Source organism: Pristiophorus japonicus, chromosome 1, assembly GCF_044704955.1.
Source record: "Pristiophorus japonicus isolate sPriJap1 chromosome 1, sPriJap1.hap1, whole genome shotgun sequence".
NCBI classification, from domain to species: domain Eukaryota; kingdom Metazoa; phylum Chordata; class Chondrichthyes; family Pristiophoridae; genus Pristiophorus; species Pristiophorus japonicus.
In genome coordinates, this window is record NC_091977.1 from 12,093,015 (window position 1) to 12,113,185 (window position 20,171).

At 49.2% G+C, this 20,171-nt stretch overlaps 1 protein-coding gene across 2 annotated transcripts in view; it reads right to left on the reverse strand.

The window, feature by feature from the left end:
* Positions 1-20,171, reverse strand: part of LOC139275680 (glutathione hydrolase 6-like) — a 74,718-nt gene that overhangs the window by 15,672 nt on the left and 38,875 nt on the right. Inside the window, exons 1-2 of one of the 2 annotated variants that reach the window (XM_070892954.1) lie at positions 8,877-8,900; positions 4,628-4,893 (exon numbers count right to left, since the gene is read on the reverse strand). In XM_070892954.1, coding sequence (XP_070749055.1) covers positions 4,628-4,829 — 202 coding nt within the window. In that variant the 5' untranslated portion in view covers positions 4,830-4,893; positions 8,877-8,900. Of the gene's footprint in view, positions 1-4,627; positions 4,894-8,876; positions 8,901-20,171 lie in introns of those variants that run through there. The other variant, XM_070892880.1, reaches the window with a different exon arrangement.

Genomic DNA, 20,171 nt, shown 5'->3' on the forward strand with positions numbered 1-20,171 from the left:
AGCTAAAATTCTCCAGTCCAGGCAACATCCTCGTAAATCTCCTCTGTACTCTCTCTAGAGAAATCACGTCCTTCCTGTAATGCGGTGACCAGAACTGCACGCAGTACTCTAGCTGTGGCCTAACTAGTGTTTTATACAGTTCAAGTATAACTTCCCTGCTCTTGTATTCTATGCTTTGGCTAATAAAGGATAGCATTCCATATGCCTTGTTATCCACCTTATCTATCTGACCTGCTACCTTCAGGGATCTGTGGACATGCAATCCAAGGTCCCTTTGTTCCTCTACACTTCTCAGTGTCCTACCGTTTAATGTGGAATCCCTTGCCTCCCAAATACATTACTTCTCCAGATTGAATTCCATTTCATGGATATCTTCCTCCAGTCTACAGCTTTCTCTTCATTATCAATCAAATGGCCATTTTTTTGTATCATCTGCAAACTTCTTAATCATACCCCCTACATTCAAGTCCAAATCATTGATATATACCACAAAAAGCAAGGGACCCAGCACTGAGCCCTGCGGATCCCCACTGAATACAGCCTTCCAGTCACAAAAACACCCAGCAACCATTACCCTTTACTTCCTGCCCGAGCCTATTTTGGATCCAACTTTGCCTTGGATCCCATGGGGTTTTACTTTCGTGACTAGTCTGCCATGTGTGACTTTATCAAAAGCCTTGCTAATATCCATATACTCTGCATCAAACATACTACCCTCACCAAACCTCGTTACCTCCTCAAAAAATTCAATCAAGTTCGTCAGACACGACCCTCCCTTAACAAATCCATGCTGACTGTCCTTGATTAATCCGTGTCTTTCTAGATGAAGATTTATCCGGTCCCTCAGAATTTTTTCCAACTAGCGCCCTTTTGAGCCAAGTATCAATCTAGTGGTCCACCTCTGAATCATTTCCAGAGTCTCGATATCGCTCACCATGTGAGACGACCAAAACTGGACACAGTATTCTTGTCAATGTAACCTTTATTAAGAATAATGTTGAGAGGTTTGTGGAAAGAGCTATATAGAATTTTGTGACAGGATTGAAAATGTACTGAATTTAAAGCCTTTTTTTTGTCCCAGCGTTTTTATTTCCCTCGTGTATGGGAGATGCGCTGTGCTGATCTGTCTTTTTAAGTCATGAAATGCGCCGTGGGTTCATCGATCAGTCATGGTTTTAAATTTTATGAGTGCTGAAATCCATTTTTCCCAGTCAGAAGCTAAAATTTTCATGACTTTGCTCCTCTTGCTTCTTTCAATGTGCCCTTACCTATCAAAGTACTTATAGGAACATAATATTTTTTATATAGGAACATGAGTCAGCTATTCAGCCTCTCAAGCCTGTTCTGCCATTTATTTAGATCATGGTTGATCTGTACCTCAAGCTTCATTTACCTGCCTTTGCTCCATATCTCTTGAAACCCTTATTCAACAAAATCTATCCATCTCCATCTTGAAAGCTCCAATTGACCCCCAGCATCCACAGCCTTTTGAAGGACTGCTCCAGATTTCCACTACTCTTTGTGTGAAGGTGTGCTTTGTGACATCACCCCAGAACAGGCTAGCTGTCATTTTATAACCCCACTCCCCACCAACCCCGTTCATGATTCAGATACCAGAGGAAACAGTTTCTCTCTATCTACCCTATTAAATCCTTTAATCATCTTAAACACATCAATTAGATCATCCCTTAATCTTCTATGCTAAAGGGAATACAAGCCTAGTCTATGCAACCTGACCTCATAATTTAACCCTTGAGCCCCGCTCATACCAATAAAAATTATTTTCCAATAACTGGTCCAATCAGTTATATATATTTATGTAAGCCTATATATACTGTCCTGTCCATTATAATAATAACTTGTATTTATATAGCGTCTTTAATGTAGTAAAATGTCCCAAGGCGCTTCACAGCAGTGTTACAGAAAACAGATAAATTTGACACCGAGCCACAGAAGAAATTAAAGATGACCAAAGAGGTAGGTTTTAAGGAGCGTCTTAAAGGAGGAGGGAGAGGTAGAGAGGCGGAGAGGTTTAGGGAGGGAGTTCCAGAGCTTAGGGCCCAGGCAACTGAAGGCACCTCCACCGATGGTTGAGCAGTTATAACGAGGGATGTTCAAAAGGCCAGAATTTGAGGAGCGCAGACACCTTGTGGGGTTGTGAGGCTGAAAAAGATTACAGAGATAGGGAGGGGCAAGTCCATGGAGTGATCTGCAAACCAGGATGAGAATTTTGAAATCGAGGTGTTGTTTAACTGAGAGCCAGTGTAGGTCAGAAAGCACAGGGGTGATGGGTGATCTTGACTTGATGTGGGTTAGTACACGGGCTGCTAAGTTTTGGATGACTTCAAGTTTGCGTAGTGTGGAATGTGGAAGGCTGGCCAGGAGTGAGTTGGAGTAGTCAAGTCTGGAGGTAACAAAGGCATGAATGAGGGTTTCAACAGCAGAAGAGCTGAGGCAGGCAATGTTACGGAGGTGGAAAAAGGCAGTTTTAGTTATGCCGCGGATACGTGGTTGGAAACTCATTTCAGGGTCAAATATGACAGCTGGGTTGCAAACAGTCTTGTTCACCCTCAGATTGATGCTATGGAGAGGGATGGAGTCAGTGGTTAGGGAACGCAGTTTGTGGCGGGGACCAAAGATAATGGCTTTGGTCTTCCCAATATTTAATTGGAGAAAATTTCTGCTCATCCAGTACTGGATGTCGGACAAGCAATCTGGACAATTTAGATACCAAGCAGGGGTCGATAGAAGTGGTGGAGAGGTAGAGCTGGGTGTCGAGAACATACATGTGGAAACTGACTCCGTGTTTTTGGATGATGTCGCCAAGGGGCAGCATATAGATGAGAAATAGAAAGGGGCCAAGGATAGATCCTTGGGGGACACCAGAGGTAACGATATGGGAGTGGGAAGAGAAGCCATTGCAGGAGATTTTCTGGCTACGATTATAGATAAGAATAGAACCTGGCGAGTGCAGTCCCACCCAGCTGGACTTTGGTGGAGATGCGTTGGAGGAGGTGATCAACCGTGTCAAAGGCTGCAGACAGGTCCAGAAGGATGAGGAGGGATAGTTTACCTTTGTCACAGTCACAAAGGATATAATTTGTGACTTTGATGAGGGCTGTTTCGGTACTGTGGCAGGGGCGAAAGCCAGATTGAAGGGATTCAAACATTGAATTCATGGAAAGATGATCATGGATTTCGGAGGCAACAACACGATTAAGTACTTCGGACAGGAAAGGGAGGTTGGAGATGGGGCGATAGCTAGCAAGCAAAGTGGGGTCAAGGGGTTTTTTTTTGAGAGGGACGATGACAGCAGATTTGAAGGAGAAGGGAAGATACCCGAGGACAGAGAACCGTTAACAATGTCGGCTAACATGGGAGGCAAAAAAGGAAGTTGGGTGGTCAGCAGTTTAGTGGGAATAGGGTGAAGAGAGCAGGAAGTGGGTCTCATGGATAAGATGAGTTTGGAGAGATTAAGAGGGGACATCAAAGAGAAACTAGAAAAATATATATTTAGGGCTAAGACAGGTGGGAGCCTCAGATGAGGGCTAGGTGAAGGAAGGGAATAATATAATATAATATAATAATAATTTAAAACATTTTATTATAGGTCTATATATAAAATATCTGCAATATGAAAAAACGTGCATACTTTATCATTTTTTCGCTCGTTAGAACTTCTTAAGTCAAATCAGTGCGCTCACTCTGCAAGACTAAAACGAAAAGAACTTTGAAGTGAACCGATTGACAGCGTTCAAAGCTGTAAGTAATTCAATTTCATGGTCCTGCAGGTTAATTACTCGGGCTTCCATCGATGCTTAATGACTTTAATTAAGAGCACGTGATCGAGTTACTGACTTTGTAACTCCCTGACAGCCATCAATTAACCTATTAACCTTGGAAAGGGTGTGTTGGTTGCAGTGGGGGACGGGACGGTGAAAGGGCACAGCAGGAATGCAACAGGAACCAACAACCCCAAATTAAGCTTGCCCTGTTCACTACATTTGGCTGGCGGAGAGGGAGAGCGTCTTTCTGGGTAGTGGCCTTTAGTGCGTCTGACTTTGGGGAATGTAGCGTGTCTGTGCGATCCTGCGTCATGGGAGCCAATGCCATCAGTGAGAAGAACATAAGAACATAAGAAATAGGAGCAGGAGTAGGCCTGCTGACCCCTCGAGCCTGCTCCACCATTTAATAAGATCACGGCTGATCTGATCATGGACTCAGCTCCACTTCCCTGCCCGCTCCCCATAACCCCTTATCGGTAAAAAACTGTCTATCTCCACCTTAAATATATTCAAAGACCCAGCCTCCACAGCTCTCTGGGGCAGAGAATTCCAGATTCATGACCCTCAGAAGAAATTTCTCCTCATTTCTGTTTTAAATGTGCGACCCTTTATTCTGAGACTCTGCCCCCTAGTTCTAGATTCCCCCACGAGGGGAAACATCCTCTCTGCAACTACCCTGTCAAGCCCCCTCAGAATCTTATATGTTTCAAGATCACCTCTCATTCTTCTAAACTCCAATAAGTACAGGCCCAACCTGCTCAACCTTTCTTCATCAGCCAATGAAACGAGAAGGAAGGAATACAAACTGTGTCAAAGCGAAGGGAATGGAATCTCCCACTGACCTGAATCAGTAACCACAGCTGCGTGATGGTAAACCCCTTTTTTGTGACGGTGAGCGTGAGCCGCTTGATTGTCATGGGGGTGATCTCCTTCTCCGTGGTGGGCCTTCCCATCTTTGGCACCGCCGCCTTTCTCGGGTGCCTCCAGGCTGCTGTACCTCAAAATGTGGAACCCAAAATAAAGGCCAACGCTGAGCAGCACCATGGACGCAGTAATACGAAGGCAAGACTCCCGCTTCTGACGGGAGAGCAAGGAACGTGCTGACACCCTAAAATGAAGAGAAAACCATTGCTGTATTTAAGACCATGTTTTTTGATGGGTAGGGGTAGGGGGATCAAGGGGTATGGTGAGAAAGCAGGAATGGGGTACTAAAGTTGCATGTTCAGCCATGAACTCATTGAATGGCAGTGCAGGCTCGAAGGGCCAAACTCCTGCACCTATTTTCTATGTTTCTATGTTTCTAGTTCAGAAAATTATACAGCGCAAGAGACGACCATTTGTCCAATTAGCCCCCCTCCCCCCTGCTCTTTCCACACAGCCCTGCAAATTTTTCCCTTAAGTAGAGATCCAATTCCCTTTTGAAAGATATCATTGAATCGGTTTTCACCACCCTTTCAGGCAGTGCAATCCAGATCACAATAACTCACTTGCTTTTCAAAAAAAAAGAAAATGTGAAAGGAGAGAGCCTGATTGAATGTTTTTCTTTGCTCCGATTGCAGGTTGCATTTTGCACTAACACCATGGGTGGTTTTAACCTTGCTGTGGAGTTTCAGGCGAGTGCTGCTATACCAACCTTCCAGCACATTCACTCGCTCGGCAGAGGATTCCACAGGTCTCTCATTGGAGCCACTTTTACACCGCATTGCAAGCGAATTCACTGAAAGCGGGTCTCCATATTGGCAATACGCCTCCAACCCAGCTCCTGGTGCCCGTCCCGCAAACAGCAGTGTGATAATGATCAGATCAACTGGTTTAGTGATGTTAGTTGAGGGATGAATATTGTCCAGGAAATTGGGAACACTCACCTGCTCTTCTTTGAAATAGCGCCGCGGGATCTTTTACGTTAATCCGTGAGGGCAGCACTCCCTCAGTATTGGGAGTGATAGCCTGGATTATGAGCTCAAGTCTATGCGGCGGGGCTTGAACCCATGAACTTCGAACACAGAGGCAAGAATGCTACTGCCCTCTCAGGCGGACGTAAAAGATTCCATGGCACTATTTTGAAGAAGAGCAAGGGAGTTCTGCTCTGACAGGCTAGAGAGTAGCTACAGGTTGGAGTCTAAACAATTGGTTTAGGTGGTTTATATATAGAATAATGGGTACCTGGGAGTGAGGTACAGGCTGGAATCTAAACAAGGTGTTTATTGGGAACGGTAACATAATGGTAACGTTACTGAACTAGTAATCCAGATACCTGGACTAATGATCCGGAGACACGAGTTCAAATCCCACCACGGCAACTGGGGGAATTTAAATTCCGTTAATTAAATAAATCTGGAATAAAAAGCTAGTATCAGTAATGGTGACCATAAAACTTTCGGATTGTCCTTAAAAACTGGTTCATTAACGTCCTTCCTTTAGGGGAAGGAAATCTGCCATCCTTACCAGTCTGTCCTATGTGTGACTCCAGACCCACAGCAATGTGGTTGACTCTGAAATATCCTTCCAAGGCACTCAGTTGTAACAATAACAAAACCGGACAGACCACCCTCAGCACCGGCTACAGACAGGACAACGGCACACCCAGCCCAGTCGACCCTGTAAAGTCCTCCTCATCAGCATCTGGGAACTTGTGCCAATATTGGGAGAGCTGTCCCACAGACTTAGTCAAGCAACAGCCTGACATAGTCATACTCCCAGAATTGTACCTTTCAGCCAATGTCCCAGACTCCTCCATCACCATCCCTGGGTATGTCCTGTCCCACCGGCAGGACATACCTACCAGGAGTGGCGTTACAGTGTATACAGTCAGGAGGGAGTAGCCCTGGGAGTCCTCAACATTGACTCCAGACCCCATGAAGTCTCATGGCTTTATGTCAAGCATGGACAAGGGAACCTCCTGATGATTAACTCCTCCATGTTGAACATCACTTGGAAGAGGCACTGAGAGTAGCAAGGGCACAGAATATGGGGGATTTCAATGTCCATCACCATGGTAGCACCACTACTGACTTGCCAAGTCCTGAGGATATAGCTGCCAGACGACACGAGGGAAAAACCTACTTGACCTCGTCCACACCAATCTACCTGTCGCAGATGCATCTGTCCATGTCAGCATTGGTCACAGTGACCACAGTCATTGTGGAGACAAAGTCCCGTCTTCACACTGTGGACACCCTCCATCATGTTGTGTGGCACTACCACTGTGCTACATGAAGTAGATTCAGAACAGATCTAGCAGCTCAAAGCTGGGCATTCATGGGCCATCAGGAGCAGCAGAATTGTATTCCACCACAATCTGTAACCTCATGGCCTGGCATTTCCCTCACTCTACCATTACTATAAAGCCAGAGGATCAACTCTGGTTCAATGAAGAGTGTAGAAGGGCATGCCAGGAGCAGCACCAGACATACCTAAAAATGTGGTGCCAACCTGGGGAAGCTGCAACACAGGACTACATGTATGCTAAACAGCAGAAGCAGCATGCCACAGACAGGGCTAAGCGATCCCACAATCAACGGATCAGATCGAAGGTCTGCAGTCCTGTCACATCCAGTCGTGAATGGTGGTGGACCATTAAACAACTAACAGGAGGAGGAGGCTCTATGCTCAATATCCCCCATGCTTAATGAAGTGTTTGCAACCATCTTCAGCCAGAAGTGCTGAGTGGATGATCCTTATCGGCCTCCTCCTGAGGTCCCCACCACCACAGAAGCCAGTCTTCAGCCAATTTGATTCACTCCACGTGTTATCAAGAAACGGCAGAATGCACTGGTTACAGCAAAGGCTATGGGCCCCGACAACATCCCGGCTGTCGTGCTGAAGCCTTGTGCTCCAGAATTAGCCGGGCCTCCAGCCAAGCTGTTCCAGTACAGCTACAGCACTGGCATCTACCCGACAATGTGGAAAACTGCCCAGGTATGTCCTGTCCACAAAAAGCAGAACAAATCCAATCTGGCCAATTACTGCCCCATCAGTCTACTCTCAATCATCAGCTAAGTGATGGAAGGTATCATCGACAATGCTATGAAGCGGCACTTACTCACCAATAACCTGCTCACCGTTGCCCATTTTGGGTTCCACCAGGACCACTTTGCTACAGACCTCATTACAGCTTTGGCCTAAACAAGGACAAAGAGCTCAATTCCATAGGTTAGGTGGGAGTGACTGCCCTTGACAGCAAGGCAGCATTTGACCAAGCGTGGCATCAAGGAATCCTCGTTAAACTGAAGTCAATGGGAATCAGGGGGAAAACTCTCCACTGGCTGGAACCATAGCTAGCATAAAGGAAGATGGTTGTGATGGTTTGAGGTCATTCATCACAGCCCCAGGACATTGCTGCAGGAGTTCCTCAGGGCAGTGTCCTAGGCCCAACCATCTTCAGCTGCTTCATCAATGACTTGCTCTCCATCATAAGGTCAGAAGTGGGCATATTCGCTGATGATTGCAGTGTTCAGCCATCCGCAACTCCTCAGATAATGGAGCAGTCCATGCCCACACCCAGCAAGACCTGGACAACATTCAGGCTTGGGCTGATAAGTGGCAAATAACATTCGTGCCACACAACTGCCAGGCAATGACTATCTCCAACAAGGGAGAGTCTAACCACCGCCACTTGACATTCAATGGCATCGCCGAATCCCCCACCATCAACATCCTGGGGGGTCACCATTGATCAGAAATACTGTGGCAACAAGAACAGGTCTGAGGCTGGGTATTCTGCAGCAAATGTCTCACCTCCTGACTCCCCAAAGCCTTTCCATCATCTACAAGGCACAAGTCATCAGGGTAATGGAATACTCTCCACTTGCCTGGACGAGTGCAGCTCTATCAACTCACAAGAAACTCGACACCATCCAGGACAAAGCAGCCCGCTTGATTGGCACCCCATCCACCACCTTCAACCTTCACTCGCTCCACTACTAACGCACCGTGGCTGCAGTGTGTACCATCTACAAGATGCAACGCAGCAACTCGCCAAGGCTTCTTCGGCAGCACCTCCCAAACCCGCGACCTCTACCACCTAGAAGGACAAGGGCAGCAGGCACATGGGAACACAACCATCTCCACGTTCCCCTCCAAGTCGCATACCATCCTGAGTTGGAAATATATCGCCGTTCCTTCACCATTGCTGGGTCAAAATCTTGGAACTCCCTCCCGAACAGTACCATGGGAGTACCTTCACCACACGGACTGCAGCGTTTCAAGGCAGCAGCTCACCACCATCTTCTCAAGGGCAATTAGGGATGGACAATAATTGCTGGCCTTGCCAGCGACACCCACATCCCATGAACGAATAAAAAATAAAATAATCGAAGAACTATCTGTTATGTACAAGGCAGAAATCTAATCAAGTGTTTTAGACAACGTCATAAATCAGCAGAGTCAAGTTCAAATTGTTTATAGCCATTATGCAAAGTAAAATTAGATTGCAGCCTTGAAACCACTGCTGCACTGTAAACAGATGCACCATTTAACATGAGGTCTTTTGTGCAGCTCAGCAGAAACGGTCACTACCAGCTCCAGCTATCAGTACACTTGAATCTTGGGTGTCAGAGGACATCAGGTAACAAGGATGACTAACCGTGATACAGTAACTACAGGTTTATTTGTCACCTGTAGCTCAGTTGGTAGCGCTCTTGGCTGAATCAAAAGGTTGTGGGTTCAAGTCCTACTCCAGAGACTTGAGCACAAAAATCTAGGCTGACGCTGCCAGTGCAATGCTGAGGGAGTGCTGCACAGTCGGAGATGCAGTCTGTCAGAGGAAATGTTAAGCCGAGATCCTTTCTAATCTCTCAGGTGGACGGAAAAGATCCATGGCACTATTTCAAAGAAGATCAGGGGGAGTTTAGCCCCGGTGTCCTGGCCAATATTTATCCCTCAATCAACATCATAAAAACAGCTTAGCTGGTCATCATCACATTGCTGTTTGTGGGAGCTTGCTCTGCGCAAATTGCGTTTCCCACACTACAACAGTGACTACACCTCAAAAGTACGTAATTGGCTGTAAAGCGCTTTGGGTCCTGAGGTCATGAAAGGTGCGATATAAATGCAAGTCTTTTTTTTCTTTCTGTCAGTGCACTGCAGGACAGTGATCCCCTTGACATATATCAGATGAGGCAATTGAATAAGAGTGCAAAGGCTGAGCAGTTTATATCAATTAATTTGAACCCGGGGACTGGTTATTGACTGAATTATGCTGCCAGTTTGATGATATGTCATGGAAGATAAACTTTTGACATATCATGGGCTATCATTTCCCCACCGCCCCCCGCACCCCACCAAGGTTGAGAAAACATCCTCGGTGAAAGATCAAGGTCCTAGTGCACAGTGACACCAAGTTTAAACACAGTAAATGGGAAGACTAGGTAACTCCAGAGACTTGAGCACATAATTCAAGCCGACACTTCCAGTGCAGTACCAAGGGAGTGCTGCACTGCCGGAGGGGCTATCTTTCAGATGAGACGTTAAACCGAGGTCATGTCTGCCCTCTCAGGTGGACGTAAAACATAGAAATTTACAGCGCAGAAGGAGGCCATTTCGGCCCATCGTCTCCACGCCGGCCGACAAAGAGCCGCATGGCCCTTGGTCAGCAGCCCTAAAGGTTACATATAAACCTCTGAACAATGATGGAAAGGCAAAGAGCACCCAGCCCAACCAGTCCGCTTCACACAACTGTAACACCTCTTATACTGAAACATTGTACACTCCACCCCAACTAAAAGATCCCATGACTCCCATGACCAGCAGTTGAGTTCTCCCTCGAGTGCTGGACGATATCGATCTCTCAGCAATTTCACTAAAACAGATAAACAAAAGCAAAATACTGCAGATGCTGGCAATCTGGAGAGAGAGAAAAACAAAGGCTCTCATCTGCTGAGTGTTTCCTGCATTTTCTGTTTACCTTTCACTAAACAGATTATCTCATTGCTGTTTTTGGAACCTTGCTGTGCGCAAACTGGCTGCCGCGCTTGCTACAAACTTGGAAGCTGTGAAGCACTTTGGGATGACGCGAGAAAAGGCGAATGGGGCATCAGCATCTTTCTGGATGGATGAGCTCATGTGTGTGAAGTGATGCACTCTGGTGGAAACAATATGGACAGGCAGTATAATGCGATATAATATGGGCAATAAATGCTGCCAGCGACGCCCACATCCCATGAATGAACACATTTTTTTTAAAGTTCTGATAAAAGGTTTGTCGACCTGAAATGTTAACTCTGTTTCTTTCTACACAGGTGCTGTCTGACCTGCTGACTATTTCCAGCAGTTTCTGTATTCATAATCTAAATGACACTATTTTGAGGGGGGTGCAAGAACAGATGGAACTGGGGGTGCCTATTTACAAATCTTTGACGGTGGCAGGGCAAGATGTACATTATAGCAATGGCCACACTTTAAGAGCACTTCATTGGCTGTAAAATACTTTGGGATGTCCTGAAGTCGCGAAAGGTGCTGTAGAGTTGCAAGTTCTTTCTTACAGCTAGATATGTATGGATGTGATTTTTAAAAAAAACTATTTGCCCCGTTTCCCCACTTGTTTTGTTCCTTTCCTTACGGCTCACCCGCTCAGTGGACAAACTCGTTGGACAATTCCGAGACCTCTACAAGTTTGTTATTTGTCAAGCCTTCATGTTCAAACAGTGTTGTGACTTTCTTTGGGAAGGGGAGGGCTAAGGAATGCGGAGGCTGGAGGAAAAAGCTGACTGCCTGGAATTTTTTTCCTCCCCTTAATGTTCTGTTGCATGGATTACTCTGTAGGTTTTCAATCCGTGTAGTAGTTTGGTACAATTTCATCGCATTAGCACACAGCTGCTGCTCGGAGCAGCAGCAGCATCAACACAGGAGGAAACACAGTCCAAACAGACATGATTTACAGTACAGAAACAGGCCATTCGGCCCAACCAGTCCATGCTGGAGTTTATGCTCCACTCGAGCCTCCTCCCGTCTTTCCTCATCTAACTCTATCAGCATAACCCTCTATTCCCTTCTCCCTCATATACTTGTCTAGCCTCCCCTTAAATGCATCGATACTATTCACTTCAATCACTCCCTGTGGTAGCAAGTTCCACATTCTCACCACTCTTTGGGTAAAGAAGTTTCTTCTGAATTCCCCATTACATTTCTTGGTGACGATCTTATATTGATGGCCTCTAGTTATGCTCTTCACCACAAGTGGAAGCACACTCTCTGCATTTACTCTATCAAAACCTTTCATCATTTTAAAGATCTCTATTAGGTCGCCCCTCAGAATTTTGTTTTCAAGAGATCCAGCCTCTTCATCCTTCCCTGAGAGGTACTTCCTCGCATTTCTGGCATTCGCCTTAACTACTCCCTGTGGTAGCAAGTTTCACATTCTTACCACTCGCTGAGCAAAGAAGTTTCTCCTAAATTCCTCACTGAATTAATTGGTGACTATTCGAGTTGAAGTGCCATGATCTACAAGGCTATGGAACAAGAGCTGGCAAGTGGGATTAGGCTGGATAGCTGTTTGTCAGCTGGCGTGGACACGATGGGTCCTACAAGACGAATTTAGGGAGCTAGGAGCTAAATTAAAAAGTAGGACCTCAAAAGTAATAATCTCTGGATTGCTACCAGTGCCACATGCTAGTCAGAGTAGGAATCGCAGGAGAGCTCAGATGAATACGTGGCTTGAGGAGTGGTGCAGAAGGGAGGAATTCAAATTCCTGGGACATTGGAACCGGTTCTGGAGGAGGTGGGACCAGTACAAACCGGACAGTCTGCACCTGGGCAGGACCGGAACCAATGTCCAAGGGGGAGTGGTTTGCTAGTGCTGTTGAGGAGGGGTTAAACTAATATGGCAGGGGGATGGGAACCTATGCAGGGAGACAGAGGGAAGTAGAATGTGGGCAGAAGCAATAGTTTGAAAGAAGAAATGTAAAAGTGGAGGGCAGAGAAACCCAAGGCCAAAAGCAAAAAGGGCCACATTCCAACTAAATTCTAAAGGGGCAACGGGTGTTAAAAAGACAAGCCTGAAGGCTCTGTGCCTCAATGCGAGGAGTATTCGGAATAGGTGGACGGTGCTGTTAACGGATATGTTAACGGTACATCAGTCATTGAAAGTTGGCATGCAGGTACAGCAGGCGGTGAAGAAGACAAATGGTATGTTGGCCTTCATAGCTAGGGGATTTGAGTATAGGAGCAGGGAGGTCTTACTGCAGTTGTATAGGGCCTTAGTGAGGCCTCACCTGGAATATTGTGTTCAGTTTTGGTCTCCTAATCTGAGGAAGGATGTTCTTGCTATTGAGGGAGTGCAGCGAAGGTTCACCAGACTGATTCCCAGGATGGCAGGACTGATATAAGAGGAGAGACTGGATCAACTGGGCCTGTATTCACTGGAGTTTAGAAGAATGAGAGGGGATCTCATAGAAACATATAAAATTCTGACGGGACTGGACAGGTTAGATGCAGGAAGAGTGTTCCCGATGTTGGGGAAGTCCAGAACCAGGGGACATAGTCTAAGGATTAGGGGTAAGCCATTTAGGACTGAGATGAGGAGAAACTTCTTCACTCAGAGAGTTGTTAATCTGTGCAATTCCCTACCGCAGAGAGTTGTTGATGCCAGTTCATTGGATATATTCAAGAGGGAGTTAGATGTGGCCCTTATGGCTAAAGGGATCAAGGGGTATGGAGAGAAAGCAGCAAAGGGGTACTGAGGTGAATGATCAGCCATGATCTTATTGAATGGCGGTGCAGGCTCAAAGGACCGAATGGCCTACTCCTGCACCTATTTTCTATGTTTCTATGTAAATTTTTATGATTCTATAATTCTATAAGACTCCTAGTTTTTGCAGCAGAGCCTCCAGTCATCCTGGTTAACCCTTGCCACTGGATAAAGGCCTAGCTCTGTCGAGCCCGTGCGATGGTTGATGTGCAACGGTCACCACACGTTAAAAAAATCCACGCACAGGCATCTTCCACCCTCTCAATTGGAGTTCAGGACTGGAACATCGGGTCCTTCATTGAAACATCTGTGAACTCTTGTGGAAGCAAGTCATCCTCGTTCGAGGGACTGCCCATGATGATGGCAGGTAGGTACTTTTTAAACTTTGCAGAGCCTGCAGCGATGGTCCTTCTCTTTAAGGGAGGGAAGGAACCTTTGAATGCAGCAGTGCAGCATGGCCCAGTGTGCAGTGTGGCTGAAGTCTCTGTCCCCTCTGCTGCCGATTGCGCTCCAAGAAGAAAGTGGAGACTTAATTTAGCGCTCCAGTTCCTTCTTGGGAGTGCAAACGGCAATTTTTTTTTAAAAGTTTGAAATCATTAGTGCCTGCCGCTAACTTTTCAAACTTAAAAATTAGCGCCCCAAACAGTGAATTTCTCCCCCCTGGTTTTTAAAATGGAAATCCAGTTTCCACCCCAGCTTCTTACCTCATTGTGGAGGTGTTAATACGAGAACACAAAAATGACAGGCAGGAAAGATCAGCTGGTCAATCAAGCCTGCCTCACACACCATGATGCCTGGAGCGTCAGGATTAAACACTTTCCTGTCTTGCCCATCCCCCACTCCCACCCAATTTGCTCTCAGATGGACATAAAAGATCCCATGGCACTATTTCAAAGAAGAGCAGGGGAGTTATCACTGGTGTCCTAGCCAATATCTACTCCTCAACCAACATCACTAAAACAGTTGATCTGATCATTATTACATTGCTGTTTGTAGGAGCTTGCTGTGCACAAATTGATTGCAGCATTTCCTACATTGCAACAGTGACTACACTTTTCATTGGCTGTAAAATGCTTTGAGACGACCCAGGGTCGTGAAAGGCGCTGTATAAATGTAAGCCCTTTCTTTTTCTTTGAGGTTACAAGAACAGTAACTGAGTGATGTACGACTGAGGATGAGCTGCACAAGATGTTCCAGAAAGGTATGCAAGTGACGTTTGACTGCTCGCACTGTCCTGATGGCCCCCACAACACTATTCAGAGCAGAACAATTCTGCCAGTACCCTGGCCAACGTTGCTCCCAAAATCAACATCACTAATCAAACATATCTGGGGATACGGTTGTGGTTGTATCATATCTTCGCCCTCTTCCCTGCCACAAGACTGCACGTGTCCCGATCCTATAGCTCTGTTTGGCAAGATCAGTAATACTCGAAGCAGCGGTGTAATCCGCAACAGAAAATGTCATTGCACTCTTTAATTCCTAGAGCTTTGAGGCTTTGCAGCAAAAGTGGTGAGAATGTGAAATTCGCTACTACAACATCGATGCATCTAAGGGGAAGCTGGATAAACACACGAAAAAGAAAAGAAAGAAAAAGGGAGAAAGAATTGGAAGGTTATGCGGATAGTTAGATGAAGAGCGCTGGGAGGGGGCTGGTGTGGAGCATAAATTCCGGCACAGATCAGTTGGTCCGAATGGCCTGTTTCTGTGCTGTAAATTCTGCAGAATTCTATGTAAAGTTTAAGACAGGGTGCACGAGTAGAGGCAGTTCCGTTTGCTGCCTCTCAAGGCAGTGTAGCAGCAGTAACACTGTTGACGTGGGACGCAATCATTGTTTTCTGGTGGCCTTCTGCCAGCTGAGTGACTCATGTCTTGGCCCAGAGAGGCCGGTACAGCACAAATAAACAAGTCGCAGGATCTGAACATAGGAGGCCTGGGATCGTCACACAGAACGTGCTCGGTCACTGTGATACAGTTACCCGCCTCGATAACCTTACCCGATAAAAACCTGTCAACTGATCCAGTTGTTTTTTAAACAAATAGCAGCTCTAATCCACAAATAATTTATTGAATTCAATTTTGTAACTTGCCACAGTGGGATCTGAACTCTCACCACAGCTAGGTTCCTAGTTCATAACCCCAACACTATCATCATCATCAGCATAGGCAGTCCCCCCTCAAAACTGCCACCAAGCTCATGGTCTATGGGGCTGTAGTAATACCCGCCCTCCTGTATGGCTCAGAAACATGGACCATGTACAGTAGACACCTCAAGTCATTGGAGAAATACCAGCAACGATGTCTCCTATGATCCCCTGGGAGGACAGGTGCACCAACATTAGCGTCCTCAACCAGGCCAACATCCCCAGCATCGAAGCACTGACCACACTTGATCATCTCCGCTGGGCAGGCCCGACACGAGACTCCCAAAGTAAGCGCTCTACTCGGAACTCTGTCACGGCAAACGAGCCAAAGGTGGGCAGCGGAAACGTTACAAGGACACCCTCAAAGCCTCCCTGGTAAAGTGCAACATCCCCACCGACACCTGGGATACCCTGACCAAAGACCGCCCTAAGTGGAGAAAGTGTATCTGGGAGGGCGCTGAGTACCTTGAGTCGCGCCGTTGAGAACGTGCAGAAATCAAGGGCAGGCAGCGGAAGGAGCGTGCGGCAAACCAGTCCCACCCACCCCTTCCCTCAACGACTATCCGTCCAACCTGTGACAGAGACTGTGGTTCTCGTATTGGACTGTACAGCCACCTAAGAACTCATTTTTAGAGTGGAAGCAAGTCTTCAATTCCGAGGGAGCGCCAATGATGATGATGAGGCAGTCCCTCAAATCGAGGATGACCCTCTTCCACGTCAAAAAATTCACAGGTGTTTCAATGAAAGACCTAATAATCCAGGTCCCGAACTACATCTTGAAGGGGTGGAAAATGCCTATGCATGGATTTTTTTTAACCGTGTGGTGGCCATTGCTCACCAGCCACCACACGGGCTTGACAGAGCAAGGGTTATCCAAGACAACTGGAGACCAGCTCTGCTGCACGGGCCTAGTGCATACACATATCTCAAGTGTAGGCAGGCCCGTGCTGCCCCTACACTACCATACCGTTAAGAATTGTCAATTCTGGTTGGACGTATTCGTGGAGGTTACATCAAGAGCTCTTTTCTCCTCCCGCATCCCACCCTCCCCCACGTTCAGCAGTCCTCAAACATGACCCTGAGCTTCCGGTCGCCTGTCATTTTAATTCTCCGTCCCACTCCCACTCTGATCTCGCCGTCCTCGGCCTCCTACATTGTTTCAATGAAGCTCAACGTAAGCGCGAGGAACAGCACCTCATCTTTCAATTAGGCACTTTACAGCCTTCTAGATTCAACATCGAGTTCAACCTCTGCCCCCATTTTTTCGGACGGCAGCTGTTGATACCTCCAATTGACACCTCGTCTCGACCCATCTTTAGTCTCTTAACTTGTCCCATTGCCATCTCCCTTTTGTTATTTAATCTGTCCGCCTTCCACCCCATCACAGACTCTCCCTTTTTTTCTTTTCTCCCCTCCCCCATTTCCCTGTACTTGCTTAAAACCTGGGACATCTGTAACTTTTGCCAGTTCTGATGAAGGTCAACAACCTGAAACATTGGGCCCAAGTTTCCACAAGAAATAAAACGGGCGCTCCTCCGAGCTGGGCGCCCGGCACGAGCTGTGGGGGGGCGGAGCCAGGTCCCGGCGCTGAAAACAGTGCCGGGACCTCTGGACATGCGCACTACAGTCGGCACGCAAGTGCAGTAGCTCCAGGCTCCGAACTGTGTGGGAGGGGCCCGAAGCACGCAGCCCCTAGCCCTGGCCCAATGGCCTCACTGGGGCTGCGTGAATGAGGCTCCTCCCACGGCCAGCTCCTGCTCCCCGCCCGACCAGACCCGACACTCGCTTCCCACCCCACCCCACCCCGCCGACCAGACCCGACCCGACACCCGCTCTCCCCTCTCCCCCCCACCCCCACACCCCCCCCCGACCCGAGACCCGCTCCCTCCGCCCCGACCAAGACCCGACACCCGCTCCTCCCCCCCGCCCCGACCCGAGGCCCGCTCCCCCCCCCCGACCCGACACCCGCTCCCCCCCCCCCGACCCGACACCCACTCCCTCCCCCGACCCGACACCCGCTCTCCCCCCCCCCACCCCCCCACCGACCCGACACCCGCTCCCCCCCTCCCGACCCGACACCCGCTCCCCCCCCCCCGACCCGACACCCACTCCCTCCCCCGACCCGACACCCGCTCTCCCCCCCCCACCCCCCCACCGACCCGACACCCGCTCCCCCCCTCCCGACCCGACACCCGCTCACCCCCCCCCGACCCGACACCCACTCCCTCCCCCGACCCGACACCCGCTCTCCCCCCCCCACCCCCCCACCGACCCGACACCCGCTCCCCCCCCCCCGACCCGACACCCACTCCCTCCCCCGACCCGACACCCGCTCTCCCCCCCCCCACCCCCCCACCGACCCGACACCCGCTCCCCCCCTCCCGACCCGACACCCGCTCCCCCCCCCCCGACCCGACACCCACTCCCTCCCCCGACCCGACACCCGCTCTCCCCCCCCCACCCCCCCACCGACCCGACACCCGCTCCCCCCCTCCCGACCCGACACCCGCTCACCCCCCCCCGACCCGACACCCACTCCCTCCCCCGACCCGACACCCGCTCTCCCCCCCCCACCCCCCCACCGACCCGACACCCGCTCCCCCCCTCCCGACCCGACACCCGCTCCCCCCCCCCCGACCCGATACCCACTCCCTCCCCCGACCCGACACCCGCTCCCCCCCCCCGACCCGATACCCACTCCCTCCCCCGACCCGACACCCGCTCTCCCCCCCCACCCCCCCACCGACCCGACACCCGCTCCCCCCCCCCGACCCAATACCCACTCCCTCCCCCGACCCGACACCCGCTCTCCCCCCCCACCCCCCCACCGACCCGACACCCGCTCTCCCCCCCCACCCCCCCACCGACCCGACACCCGCTCCCCCCCTCCCGACCCGACACCCGCTCCCCACCCCCGACTCGACACCCGCTCCCCACCCCCGACTCGACACCCGCTCCCCCCCCGACCCGACACCCGCTCCCCCCCCCCGACCCAATACCCACTCCCTCCCCCGACCCGACACCCGCTCTCCCCCCCCACCCCCCCACCGACCCGACACCCGCTCTCCCCCCCCACCCCCCCACCGACCCGACACCCGCTCCCCCCCTCCCGACCCGACACCCGCTCCCCCCCCCCGACCCCCGCGACCCGACACCCCCCCCTCCCTCTCCCCCCCTCCCCCTCCTCCTCTCCTCTCCTCCCCCCCCTCCCCTCCCTCCCCTCCCCCTCCCCCTCTCCCCCCCTCCCTATTCCTCCCCTCTCCCTCCCCTCTCCCTCCCCCTCCCCTCCCCCCTTCTCTCCCCTTCTCTCTCTCCCTCCCTCTCTCCCCTTCTCTCTCTCCCTCCCTCTCTCCCCTTCTCTCTCTCCCTCCCTCTCTCCCCTTCTCTCTCTCCCTCCCTCTCTCCCCTTCTCTCTCTCCCTCCCTCTCTCCCCTTCTCTCTCTCCCTCCCTCTCTCCCCTTCTCTCTCTCCCTCTCTCTCTCCCCTTCTCTCTCTCCCTCCCTCTCTCCCCTTCTCTCCCTCCCTCGCTCAGCGGCACGAACAGCTGCAGAATTCTCTGAAGCACTTTCACACAGGTAGGAAGATGCTTTATTTAAACTTTTCTTGGCTTATAAATGTTTATTCAGGTTGGATTTATTTGTATAATATTTGTAGAAGTATAAATAAGGATTTATTGTCGAATTTAATGAGTTCCCTTCCCCCCTCCACCTCGTTCTGGACGCCTAATTTGTAACCTGCGCCTGATTTTTTAATATGTAGAACAGGTTTTTTCAGTTCTACAAAAATCTTCACTGGCTCCATTCTACTTTAGTTTGGAGTACATTTTCACTGTGCAAACTTTCAAATCAGGCGTCAGTGGCCAGACACGCCCCCTTTTGAAGAAAAAATTCTGTTCTAAACTAGAACTGTTCTACCTGACTAGAACTGCAGAAAAAAAAATGTGGAGAATTGCGATTTCTAAAATAGTCCGTTCTCCACCAGTTGCTCCTAAAAATCAGGCGCGAATCATGTGGAAACTTGGGCCCATTAACTCTACTTCTCTCTCCACAGATGCTGCCTGACTTGCTGAGTATTTCCAGCGGTGTCCACCGGTACGCTCATGGCCTTCCGCGAGAGGTGGGCACCGGAGGGACTGGAGTGCATCATCACGCCCGGCAACCAAATTTTAATTTGATTTTACGTTTTAAAGTTTAATTTGTTTTAATTGCCGGTGCTTTTAGTGTCCCCTTCCCTTTTATAGGGGGCACTGGAAAAATGTGATTTTAGCGCCCAAAAAAACCCCCCAAAAAAATGAAAAACACAATAAAAACCAAAAAAAGGAAAAAAAGGGCCTTGTAAATGTCTGGTGTGTCACCCAGGTCAGGTGGCACGGTTTAATGTTTTATGTTTTTGCAGGTGAACTCCAAAAAAAAAAAGTTTCCAGCAATTTGTGTTTTTATCCCACATTCCCCCAATCAGTCGCCTGATATGTTCATCCTCATGACACACCACCTTCCCACACTAACCGGAAAGTGAACAGATTCATTGCCCCAATGGATGATTCTTGACCGTCAGTCA